This window comes from Wasmannia auropunctata, unplaced genomic scaffold (genome assembly GCF_000956235.1).
Source record: "Wasmannia auropunctata unplaced genomic scaffold, wasmannia.A_1.0 LD336002.1, whole genome shotgun sequence".
In the NCBI taxonomy this organism is placed as follows: domain Eukaryota; kingdom Metazoa; phylum Arthropoda; class Insecta; order Hymenoptera; family Formicidae; genus Wasmannia; species Wasmannia auropunctata.
In genome coordinates, this window is record NW_012026888.1 from 446,271 (window position 1) to 459,590 (window position 13,320).

Consider the following 13,320-nt stretch of genomic DNA (forward strand, 5'->3'; position numbering starts at 1 on the left):
GATGCGCGATGGGTGGCAACTGGGGGAGGGGAGGGGTGGACCCAAAACGAAGGGGGCGAACTACTAAGTTCCTAGCGTAACTGACACCCGACGTTTACAGGACCGGCTTGGTGAATTATAAAGTGACACTCCCTCGCCCCGGCGTGCGCCGGGATCGAGAGTTTCACCTCCGCCATCGCCTCGAATCATCCCCCTCGTCGTAAAGCCGCGACGCCCGTCTATCGCGAAACGCATCGTGCATTCAGCGGAGCTTAATGACGTCAGTCGCGCCACGTGTTGAAAAGAAAATCTCACGCGTCGGAAGAAAAACTTTCCCTTCGATATATTTTCGAACCGTTGTGTCTGTCGCTATTTTTGAGTTAGGGGCGAGAAACGAAGTTGGTTATCGCGCGAGGTAGTTTACACAGTTTACTATATAGTCTTCCGTATAAGAAATATTTTGAAGAACCAAAGAATACACGCATTGCAAGAATCGAGCGCTAAAGTCGTATAAAAACAGAGACTTGGCTTGTGAGTGTAAAAGACTCTGCCTCTGAATATAGAAGTGATAGTAATGTAAAAAGCGTAAAAATTTGATTGCACGTTTGTAAGATAATTTGCATGTCTCGCGAAGATGATTCGAGTTGAGGATCGTTTTACAGGAACACAGTGAGCGTTGCGCGAAGCGATCGTGTCGAGATCAAGAAGAAGAAACTGCACATACACAGAGCGGTCCCCGAGGACAGTGGCATGTACACCTGTCTGGCTAAGAACGATGCGGGATCCTCACCGGTGACCGAGAGCTATCCGTTAATCGTTTCCGGAAATGATACTGCGACGATTAAGGTCGTTCCGAGAAACCTCATCGCTAAGCGTGGCGAGCCGGCCGCTCTGCACTGCGTCTTCGAGGATGCCGACGAGGTGCAGTGGTTCTTCAAGGAAATCGGTCCGTTGGAATCCGACGAGGAACGGACTATCTCCGAGAACGGCACTCTCTTGATACACGCCGCCGATCAAAGGGACCAGGGATTCTACTCCTGCCATGGAATAAGGGACGAGACCACAGTCAGTTACACGGTCGAATTACAAATTGCCTGTAAGCGTCAGTGGATTTTCGATAGCCCGATAATAGAATTAAAAATAGTAAACAAGAGATAATCAAATAAGAAGACAAAAATAAATATAGACAACAGAATTAATATAGTAGAATTAAAAATACATTTAAAATTAGAAAAGAATGCTTAGATATAACATTTTTTATTATAACTTAAATATATTATAACATCTACTCGAATTGCTTTAAAAAAAAATTATTAAATAGTATAAAATAATAATTCTGATTGACATTTTGAGAAGTAAATTTCTTATTACACTTTTTGAAAAGATAAATGGAGTTTTGGACATAAATAAAACTTGCAGATTTGTTAAACTTTTCGATGGCTGCCTTCGAACCGAAACTTCCAACTCAGCTGGCGATTGTCGGCGAGGATCAAGAATTCCAAATAAGTTGCCTAGAGCCCTTAGGGCTTCCTTTACCCAAAGTTTATTGGAAAGATCCCATGGGACATATTATAAGCGACACTGGCCCTGTGCGCGTTCAAGACAACACGCTCATCATCGCGAGAGCACGAATGAGCGAGGACGACGGCAATTACACTTGCATGGCCGAGAATCTCGCCGGTGAAACGGATGTATCCGTCCAAATAGTTATATCAAGTAGGTATAATTTTTCCGACAAAGAATTACTCGCGTAACCAATACATTTTTCTATAGGTTTTCTACAATTAATTTAACTAAAATTGTTATCGCGCGTAAGGATTCAGAAAAGTTACAAATATTTTCTTATTTTAGCTCCACCAAGTATAATAAGCTCCCCAGAATCGCTCAGTGTAATGGAAGGTGATTCCGTGACTCTGACATGTTCGTATTCCGGCATGGAACCGCCGGTGACGCACGTGCACTGGCTGAAGGACGGGACGCAGCTGAGGGAATCGGGCGGTCCGACAAGATACCGCGTGACCGATAATCATGGCAATGTTACACTGCATTTCAAGAGCGTTGACCTATCTGACAAAGGGCACTACAAGTGTCAAGTATTCACTACGGGTTTCCCGTCTCTGTTTTCCGACCCGGCCGTTCTCACGGTCGAAGAGAAGCTCAAATTTTCACCACAACCTGTCAATAAACGCCTCGAGCTCGGCTCCACGGCGAAGGTATCGTGTAAGGCCCAGGGCGCCACGAACCCCACGGTAAAATGGGTCAAGGAGGGCGAGGACGAGGAATTCCCCAAACATGTTCAGGATATTAACGGCACTCTACACTTCAACGGCGTATTGGAGGAGGACAAGGGTCGATACACTTGTATCGCCAGCAATGCTCAGGGGTCCATCAATCACACGATTAGTATTGACGTAGTTAGTACGTATCGATGTTTGTACGGTGAATGTTGAACGAATATAATAAATTAATTTTTTATAATAAAAACAAATTGGTAACAAATTAATTAATATAATTAACGTGTTTGATTATTTTTCATAGTCGCGCCGAAATTCACGGTACAGCCGCAAAATCCAACGGAGGCGATCGAGGGATATCCAGTGATGTTACACTGTGCCGCCGAGGGCGATCCTAAACCGACCATTCAATGGGATAAAGATTCTCGCATGAACAATCTAGATAATCCTCGATTCGAAGTATTAAGTAATGGAAGTTTGTACATTAAAGAAGTGTATCTTAGTGACGAGGGAAAATACGGATGTACCGCTGGCAATAGCGGTGGTCTAAAGCGAGAGGAAGTTCAATTAAATGTAAAAGGTACTTACATTATTCACTGTTACATTATTATGTCCTATAATTTCTTAAAATAACCATTTTATATTGACTGAAAATTAATGCGATCTATTTTGTGATGATTATTATTTCAGCTGGAGATAATTATAGAGCCGACATGGATCTAGAGGCCACTGATGACGGAACGATGATGACTAAGACCGTAACGATCACTCTTAGCGCAGCCGCAGGGTATATGGTGCTTGTCGTAGGCCTCATGTTATATTGCCGTTACCGCCGTCGCCGTAGGAAGCAACAGTACCTACAGGAACAAACAGAAGGTATATGATGAATATTATAATATCAATATTAATATAATAATTTGATGATGGTGTAGTATTTAAATTAATATATTTATGAATTCTAGAAAAAATGGAGAATGGCGATGTACAGGAGGAACAAACAGAGTTGAAGGAAAGCGGAAATAAGGTAAATTCAACGAATAAGAAGAAGGAAAACCGCGATTCCCATAACAAGAGTGACGGCGCTGATACAGCTCACAGCCAGAGTAGCAATCAATCCAAGAAATCCAAGTCGAATTATGACAAGATCGCCGTTTCGCGAAGCAGCCTGAAGGAGTTGAAGCCTCTTGGTCGGGGTGAATTTGGTGAGATTTATTCTACGAAATATCAAGTTGATGGCGACAAGGAATCCTTGGTTATGGTCAAGAGTCTGATAAACACGAAGGACGAGACTGCTCTTCAGGAATTTAAACGACATCTGGATCTCGTCCATAAGCTTAACCACGAGAACGTCGTCAAGTTGATTGGCCTATGTCGAGAGGAAGAGCCCGATTATATGATTCTAGAATTTACTGACTGGGGCGACTTGAAGCAGTTCTTGATTGCCTCGCGAAAAGACAGCAATCCTAGCCCAACGCACGAATCGAAACCACCACGTGCACCCCAGCTGTCAGTGGCGCAGATACTGTCACTATCGAACCAGGCTGCGAAGGGCCTAAAGCACTTGGCCGACAACCGACTGGTCCACAAGGACATAGCCGCGCGCAATTGTTTGATCGCCAGCAATTTGTCGATCAAGATCTCGCTACCGTGCATGACCAAAGAGCCGTATCAGCAGGAGTACATGAAGCATCGAAATCAGGTGATTCCGCTGAGATGGCTGCCCTACGAGGCCGTATACGAGGACGAGTACTCGACTAAGAGTGACGTGTATTCATTCTCGTGTCTGGTCTGGGAGATGTTTCACCAGGGCGAGTTGCCGTTCAACAAGCTGAACGACGAGTCCGTGCTGGCTCAGCTCAAGGTGCAAACGCTCACGTGGAAGGCGCATAAGGCGGCGCCGCCGGCTCTTCAGGAGCTGCAAACTCAATGCTGGGCGAACGATCCGCGCGAGAGACCGACCTTCGACGAGGTCGTGTCGAAAATAGGCGAAATTGTGGTCGACAGTTGCCTGTAAGTTAGTACCGCGACCTAATTGTGCGAGGCTCTGAATATCGGAAATACTGCAATAGGGGTAATGATTCTGCGGAGCTGTATGTCGAGAGGTAAGGCTGACGAACGCCGATAACCACGCGGTGGTGATCCCTCCGCGTGCGAGGAGGAGGGGCCCGAGAATGCCGCGGTTTTTCGCGCGAGAATAATTAACCGGCTTTCATGTTTAAAAAAACGCTTGGTATCGATTATATACGCATAATGAATTATAGGGAACCCTGTTCTTTTGTAAAAGGAAAACGCTTGCTCATTAATCATTGAATGCGCGAGGATTACATGTCCCAATGACGTCGCCGCGAACCGTAATGTATAGACTTTACGCGGATTTTCATGCGTGTCATTTAATCCACGTCGTTGCATATAATCGAGTGAGTATTTATCTTTACTGTATGACGAATTTTGATATATTTTATATATGGAACTCGCTTCAGAGATTCGATTATCACATCATGTTTTGAGTAATCTTGAATTTTTCTATCGTTACGCGAATGTCATTTTCCGAAATCGCGCGAGCATTATGCCGTGCGAAGATCGAACGTTATATATCTCGATCTGCTCTACTACTTCCCTGTTACACAGATTATACAAACAGAACGAGATAAAAGCTCTGTTAGTTCCGCAATAATTATTCGTATTACAGTATTCTGTCGCGTCCACTAGCTCGATAAGAAAATAATATTTATTTCGAATAGCATCTCCGCTCCAATGACTGTTCTTCTATTGTCGGACTAAGTAACGATCTGTATGGACCCACATTACACGTTATTACAATTAATGCAATACTTAGTATACAGTATCGATATAATATAATAGGTATCATCACCACACATCGAATATTCGTAAGATACGTTAATTGTTAGGTGAGCCGAGACCGAAAACTGATAACGGGAAACGCGCAATCGGATCGTACGAGATTACGGTGAACGGTCTCACGATTGAACGTCGGTGATCGGACTCGGCGCTGCAATGACATGCATATTAAGAAAGTATCACGACCATATCAAATGACGAAGGAAATCTTATCTCCGCCTATTTACTTCTACACCGCTAAGACGTGAAAAAGAAACTTTTTATAACGTATATTATTTATAACATATATATTTATGTGTGATAAGAACCCAATCGACCACTCGTATTTGACGAAAAAAACGGCCTTGTACATACACCGATGGTATAACATGTAAGTTGTTTTTTTTTTTTTTTTAGCGCGAGATACTAGCGTGAATCATCGTGTTAATTTTCATTAGTGTGATCATTCGAAATCCCCGATGGCTTTTCATTAAAGAATTTCGTATATATTGGTATCAGAGGTGAAACCGATCACATCGCGCGTATGCGGCTAGATGCTGGCACGCGAGGGAAATAATAACGATAAAAACGGCATATAACAGAATGACGCTTGAAAAACCTATTTTTACACGCGGAAATTAGAATCGATCGGATCAGAGGCGAAGTATCGCTCGCGATATTTTTGCATTCGGGGGTCTACGGTTTGATAAGTATAGCGCGAACAATCTATGTATTTGACGCGATGGTCCAATAAGAGGAATTATGCTGAATATATATTCGACTCCGTATCCGATTTTATACAACGAAATATCAATGTTTATACTTTAACGTAAGTTTTAACGTCGTCCCTATTTTTGCATTTAATTCTACTGTAAGAGAAACTGTAAAGGAGAGAGAGAACTCGCGAGGCAATTATGGTGCGCGCACGTTTGCTTCTTCCACTTCATGCAGGACTTCCGTTGATGCTTCGTAAGCCAAGTGTTTGCAGGGTATAAAAGAAAAAGAACTTTATCACCGGTAAAGGTAACAGCTTTTAGTCGTGCGGGATAGACAGCGTTAGAAAAATGCTCGTAACGACAAACAATCGTGTTGCTATAACTTATTCCGCGTTGGATTTACGTATTATGAGTATACTTACCGATTCTAATGATTTTCGGAGGGTTAACGCGCGCATAGAGCCGTGCAAAATTAATTAGAGCCGCATTAGTTCGGCTTCGTCGATCGGCAGTGCGGTTCGATAGAGCTTCACATGTGAATATACACGAGAGCGCTTATAGCTTTTGAAACAAAAAAAAAGCGAAAAGTGATTGATATGCTGTCGAAAGATTTGTCAGTCCTTTGTCAATGTCGATCTCTATATCTTTAGAGGTTTTAACAGGTGCGGAATAACACCTTCGTTACGAAGTAACGATTTATTGAACCGTGAATTAAAATCGATCGCGCAGCTTGATTTAATACGTGTCTTCAGCAACGGAAAGAACTGAATGCGGAATCGCGGATTGAAAAGAATAAATAGAAAAGAAGAGTAGATCAATGCAACGAGGCTGCTTTGACATATCTGTTTATTATTGGCAATCCGTTTAAAATTCTTTCGAAAATTTCTACTTATCGGAAAAATTAGATGTTTCTTTCGAGAAGCAATTACGAGTGAATCTTCGACTCTGTGCATGCTAAATATAAATATGATGTATTATAAACGCATATTAGATATATGAAGCACTGACGTATAAAACACTGCCAATGATAAATACGACTGTTCTCTAATTTAAAGCACCTCTCGTTATACCGGAAAAAAAGTGCGAGGCGAACCGCGAAGGCTCACTTTGCTTCGTGAGAGCATCGTATTCGTGGGCGCTCTAATTAAGAATATGTAAAAGCACGAAATGAATAACCTTTCAAGGTATCGAATCACCCGAGCTCGTGGCGTCTCCTACGAGCGACTTTTATAATGCTTCCTAAATGTTTGCTACATACATCAAGAAGTTATCCTTGTGATCAGTGATGGCGAGCGTACTCAGTAGTGCTGAAATCCGTCGCGCACTTTTCACATTTATTTACAAGAAGGGGCTCGGCAGATGCAGTGAGGATTAAAATATTGTAAGATGGAAAATCTCAGCAGAGATTGGAAACGTGTCCATACTTTCGCAATTCGTAGTATTGAGTAGTACGAATTCGAAGTAATTCGATAGTTTTGTTGTCGAATAGAGAGGAAACCTTATCCAAAGTCTGATTGACGAGGGATATTGAGTTACGCGGAAAGTACGAGGATAGTCTAAAGAGTAGGATAGGATCTATTTTTAAAGCACGATCTGAGTACGACTCATCACTGCCTGTAACATAAACTACACTAGGAATATACGTTACAGCGATCTCTAGCCCGCAATTACGAGTATGTAAAGTTAAGATCAATTATCCAAGTCCTATGTGCTCATATCATTCGCTCAGATATTAATCGTGAACGACCATCACTGCCATAAAGAAAGCAACAAGGCACACCGATCGTCGGCGAGTTTCGTGAAGGCTATCTATTATGTCCAATATGTCTAGTCATATGCGATGACAAAGTGAACACCGTACGGGAAAGCTCATTTGAATGACGTTCATATCCTTAGGCGTTCCAAATCGATTTCTTTTTTACAGTATTTTGTAAATATTTGTACTTTTTTATCTACGTCGTACTTATGAATTTTTGGAATAGTATGTGCTACGATTAAATAAAGATGAGAAAACAAGTATACAATGCGTAACATGATTATATTGCGACCCATATCCTTACCAGAACTTTATCGTAACCTATTGATACCTTATACCATACTAAACGATAAAATAAAAAAATAAGTAGATGGTCTATTTTATCTCTCAAGATTTTAACTTTATCTTAAATCTTATTTAATGATTATATCTGTATTTTATAACAGTAAAAGTTATCGCGGAAAATTTTAATTTTTTTTATTTTATAAAAAAACTTATTTTCAGTCTATTTGAAATAAAAGTCGATTTTACGTAACGTAAATAAAATCGCTATTCGAATACGTAATCGTCAAACGTTCTAGTAAATAAAGTTGTTTGAAAGTACAAGTAGATAATGAGAGAACAGAAAATATTAATCCTTGCAACTTTCTCACGTAGCTAAGAAACGTCAGAGATGAAAAGACTGAAAAAGAAAGGATGCATGCTATCGTGGATAAAATACTTGTGAGTATTAGAAAAAGGGATGGCGTATTACCTAATCAAATTTATTTTTACTTAATATTTCATGGTACAGTCTATACCTATTATGATATATAAAATAACGTAGTCGTCGAATGCAAACAGGTTTTCAACGAAAGCAGAAACGTCGACTGAGTAGCGCCCAGGAAAGAAAGGTGATCGAAACGTCCGAAACGAAACGTGTAAAAATATCATCGATGCGAGAACGCAGTAACGTGAGAAGTGCGTTAAGTCTTTTACGTGTGTTTATATATTTACGTGTAAAGTCTAAAAAAGGTGAGGATGAGTCACTTAATCCTTTAGTACTTAATTCATTAATACAGCGTAGCAGCCTCACTCTCTAATAGTACTAAATATAATAATGGTATAATGCGGTAATTATATCGTTAATATAGATTATTAACATTATAAATAATATAATCGTCGGAATTCGTATAATAAACAATGATACAAGGTATTTTTGTCGTTTTAGTTTTTTAAATTGTTATCATATAGTAATAATCACAATAGCGTATTCTGAAAAATAGATTAGGGTCCCGTGGGCAGAGGGCGGAGTGCCTCATTTCTTCCGAACAATTTTCTCTCCGTTTCGCTTCGCTTCTCCCCTTCACTCTTTCCCTTATCCGTGTCGCGCATTAAAGTTCTCCACGGGTGCCCGGAACCTAAATTGGACGAGAATCTCAAGAACGATCGCAAGTCTCGACGGGAGCTCGCAAAGCCCGTATGGTTCTTCTCGTCTATGTCGTTCTAATTGCGCCGCATGGACTCGAAGCAGCCACGAAGAATCGCGCTGGGAATCCAGCGTTATTGAACTGCGTTTCGCACAACGGTCGTCGTCCGCTTTTACGTGACGGTATACCAAAAAGAAAAGATATAATTGCGAAGGTAGATCGCATCGCTCTATTTCATCACCAGGAGAGCACACACACACTTGTATGGCTTCGAGTCACTATACGAGTTGTTACATGATTCGAATGTTCCGAAGACAGTCGAGCGACGATGAGGCTCTCGGGGAGTCTCGATGAACATTCGACGTCGTTCGACGACCAAGGGCCGATTTATTTATCGACTCTCGATTTATTTATAACGATCTCCCGCGATCTTTTCGACTCTCGACGCGTGTCCCGTTGATCGAGGATCCGTACAGTATATATCGTCGCATCTTCCAGGTACACTTTGAGTGTTTTGTAGCAAGACTAAACTGCGCCGTCTCGTCTAGCCCTCCCCTAAACTTGTCTCTTCTCCTCTTCCTCACGACCCTTTCACACATTTCTGTTCTAGCTTTCCTTTTTTTTTCTTTTTTTTTTCAATTTTTTTTTTTTAACCGCGTCTCTGCCACTCTGCCTAGGGAACCCACTATAACAGGGCACTATGAACAGCAGTCTGCTGGCTAAGTGACTTTCCGAATCTACAATCGTTCCTCCGCATTCTCTCTTCGTTCTCTTTCTCTCTCACTCGATCAGATTCCCCTCACTCGCCCTGTCGCGCACTCTCTCCCGCCTAATCCATCCGCACACAAGAGTTCACCCTCCCGTTCTCCTAATTCCCGTCCTCTCGATCTTGCTCTCTATTTCATTCTCTCCCTCTGTGGCAGCCTCTCTCTCCCGTCATTTACCCCTCATCTCTCACCGACTCCGTCCGCGCCGTACGCTTCCCGGCAAGCCTGTCGTTTACTAATAAATCCCGGCTGTGCATTTCTATTCTTATAATCTCGCGCATAAAACTCTTAAACGGGAAACGCAAACGTCGTGTAAGGATAAAAAAAAAACGCAGCATGAAAGACAACACGTTGCGCAACGATAACCGCGTTGGACGAGGTGTTGACAGTCGAACGGAAAGAAACCCTGCCGCGAGTGCAAGAGACAAGAAAAATAACGGACCGGCGAACGCAATCCGTATCTGTGTCAACGAATCGGGAATTAACCAACAGGCAAAATAGCACGGAAAGAAAGCCCTTTCTTTCGTTTTCTCAGCGTATCCCCGGACAAGCCGATTTAACACGTGCACACGCTCCCAAAACTCACCCCTTTCCCCTCCACCCCCATGTGTCCCGCGACGAATCGCGCGACGTACCCATTCCCGTCCCATTCCATCCCATCCAGACCCGTCACAGAAAAATCGACAAAAGCTCCCCTTCGCCAGCATGCTTCTCCTATGTCAGCATTCACACTACGTGTCAGCCAATAGTAAACCACTACTGTACCTTTTTCGCGTTTATGATATTTTATACTTTACTTTTTTAATTATTTTTTTTTGTTCGTTAATATTAGACGTGCCATGTCTCTACCATCAGCCTACTGCCAAACTATCTATCTCCTCCGCTTCCGCTTCTTTTTCCCTCTCTTTCCCTTTCATCCAGCCAATCCCTTCTCCCTCTTCAACCCTCTCGCTCGTGCCGCGCTTTCTCCCTTCGCCGGGTACCTTCCCACTCGCTTTTCCTTTCTCTCTCTCTCTCTCTCTCTCTCGCTCTCTTTCTTTCTCTCTCGCAGTTTATAAATAGTATTGTATTAATATCATCATCCTTCGTGTGTGTTACAATATAATAATCGGCAATAATATACCTTCATTATTAATGCGTATCGTTATTATTAGTATCGCTCTCCTTCTCGCTCCCTTTTCCTTTCCCTTCTTAATACACCGGGTCATTTTTCGTTCAAACGCTACCGTGAATCGCGCGAGTGTACGAACGAACGAATGGATGAATCGTCACGCTGCCCTGTGCCACACAGAATGGATGTCTGCGATCGATTAATGGTGGTTGCTCCGATTTTCCGATGTTCGGTGTGCTGCGCGCCGATACGGGATTTACAAATACACACGGCGGAGACGCACACACAACACACAATCCTGCCCGATTAATTAAGTTGAAGGACCACCCCAAATTGCGACTCTGGCCCGAGACGCGCGGCTCTTATTATTCAACGAAATCAACGAGCTGTCGTTCATTCATCAATGTCGGAATATTATCTTGATTAAAAAAAAAAAAAAAAACAATCGGAAAGGATGCAATGTTCCTTTCGCGTCTGATTGATTTATTAAACGATCGTCGACGAACATACGCCCTCGCAAACGGCCTCGTTACCACGTCGTCGTACACCACACGGCGAATACAAAGCATTACGCGAATTTTAACACCGCGTATAGCACCGCAAAGTACGACGCGACTCCTACATCCGACGAATGAGACACATAAATCGGTTCACCGACGCCACTCCGGCCGATCGGATCAATTGACGAGTCTTGCATATGTTGCACAAGTGTTCGCGTGTGTGTGCGTGTGTGTCCGCGTGTGTGTACGTGTCCAGAGCGATAATTGCAGTGACTTAATTAGAGATCCTTAAACGCTAGAAATCGGTATCGTGGCCTTCCGACTTTAAACGCTATTTTAATGTACAGTCTGCGTCTCTCGTCGCCGCTCTCGCATCGTCCGAGGACGATCCGCGCGAGGAGATCCCCGGATCCCCTTTGCGTCAGACTCGCCGTCTCGCGCGAATTTATCGATCTCGCGAACGGCACGACGTGAGCGCGTCTGTAACGAGTAATACAAGAGTAATAACATACGATCGGATAACGAGTTAGCGTGCGGCGAACACGCAATCGTGACGCTCGCGAGACTGCCGAGACGTCGATTTACCGAACGTTCGCCAGGTCGAGGAGTACGAATGTCGCATCCGAGCGACACGTGCACGCGCGTGACAGTGAGGAGAAAAATTTCGCGGCAGTAAAATTCGGACCCTGGTCGAATTTGCGATGAACGAGCGCTTCCCCCGGCGGATCTCGACTTCGGTCGATGTGAGGCGAACGACAAACGGTCGTCGAACGACGATTTGATCTTACACGAAGAGGAATCGCGAGGCGGGTAACTTGATTGATCCAAGTGGGTCGCACGCAAAACGCATACACACATACATACGCGCACAACACACACGCATCACGCATACGCGGTGCCTCTTCCCACTTGGCGCGGTCCTAAAGGATCCTGTCGTCCTCGCCTCTTCGTATATCGGCGCCGGCATCGCCGAGAATGACGATGACGACGACGACGACAATGACGACGACGACGACGACGACGATGATGACGACGACGGCGGCGACAACGTGTGCCAGAGTCACATTTGGGCGTATTCTTTTTTTTTTTTCGCGAATGGTTACTTTTTTTTAAGGATACATATGGCCGACTAAATATATAGACCGGCGTTTTAAAGTAGCGCATGCTGCCGGGCGGCCGCCTCCGTCGGGACGCACACTTCGCCGAGCTTCTAGTTAGTTAGAGTAAAAAATAGCGTAAACGGCACTGTATTAGGAAGAAGCAAAATACATGTTACATTCTCGTTATTTTATCGTTGATAAATGCTATAGTGTTTTTTTTTCCCTTTAAAAATCTTCTGTTATCGCAATGCGTTACATTATTATGATTATTCTTAAGTGTTAATTATCATATTGTTATCGTTATTATTATTAATATTATTATTAGTGCTCGCTCATTTTACAACGCCGCGCGGGGGTGGCCCGTCGCGCGGCCAGCAACCCCCGCGTCGGAAAGAAAACACCACCGTTTCTCACGCTCGTCAGACTATGAACGTATGCCGGAGAGGGCGGGAACGGCGATACTCGTTCCGCCGCTCCTTCCTTTTTTTTTCTCTCTCTATCTTTTTTTCGCCGATTCTTCATTCTTCCTCACTTAATTACAAAGCGCGGAACGGGAGTCTCGTTCTTCTGCAGTCGTTCGTCGCGTTTTTTAATGATTAACAATCGCGAGACTCTAGCCGTCGTGGCAATGGAGTTTTCGTTGAAACGCGAATTTCGAAAAATACAATGTCCTCTCTTTTTTCTTCTTTCTCTCCCCCTCTCTCTCTCTCTCTCTCTCTCTGTCTTTCGTCTCTCTTACATATACACATATTTATATATATTATAATATATATATATATACTCTTTGCTTGGTGTGCCACACTTTAAACGGAACATCTGATCGGCGAAATCCTCCGACGGCTGGGGACTTGGGGATGCGGGAGATGGCTGCAAAGAGAAGGAGACTCCCGTTTCATAGATTCAACGCTAG

The 13,320-nt window shown here is 43.3% G+C and overlaps 2 protein-coding genes across 2 annotated transcripts in view; one reads left to right on the plus strand and one right to left on the minus strand.

Annotated features, from left to right (window-relative positions):
• The window catches only part of LOC105453152 (inactive tyrosine-protein kinase 7-like), a 45,943-nt gene extending 38,157 nt beyond the window's left edge, over positions 1-7,786 (plus strand). Inside the window, exons 4-9 of the mRNA XM_011694880.1 lie at positions 642-1,075; positions 1,399-1,695; positions 1,831-2,397; positions 2,518-2,793; positions 2,904-3,089; positions 3,176-7,786. Coding sequence (XP_011693182.1) covers positions 642-1,075; positions 1,399-1,695; positions 1,831-2,397; positions 2,518-2,793; positions 2,904-3,089; positions 3,176-4,227 — 2,812 coding nt within the window. The 3' untranslated portion in view covers positions 4,228-7,786. The remainder of the gene's footprint in view (positions 1-641; positions 1,076-1,398; positions 1,696-1,830; positions 2,398-2,517; positions 2,794-2,903; positions 3,090-3,175) is intronic.
• Positions 3,000-13,320, minus strand: part of LOC105453151 (semaphorin-1A) — a 189,896-nt gene continuing 179,575 nt past the window's right edge. The window contains exon 10 of the mRNA XM_011694879.1: positions 3,000-3,070. The gene's annotated coding sequence lies outside the window, so the exon portion shown is untranslated. The remainder of the gene's footprint in view (positions 3,071-13,320) is intronic.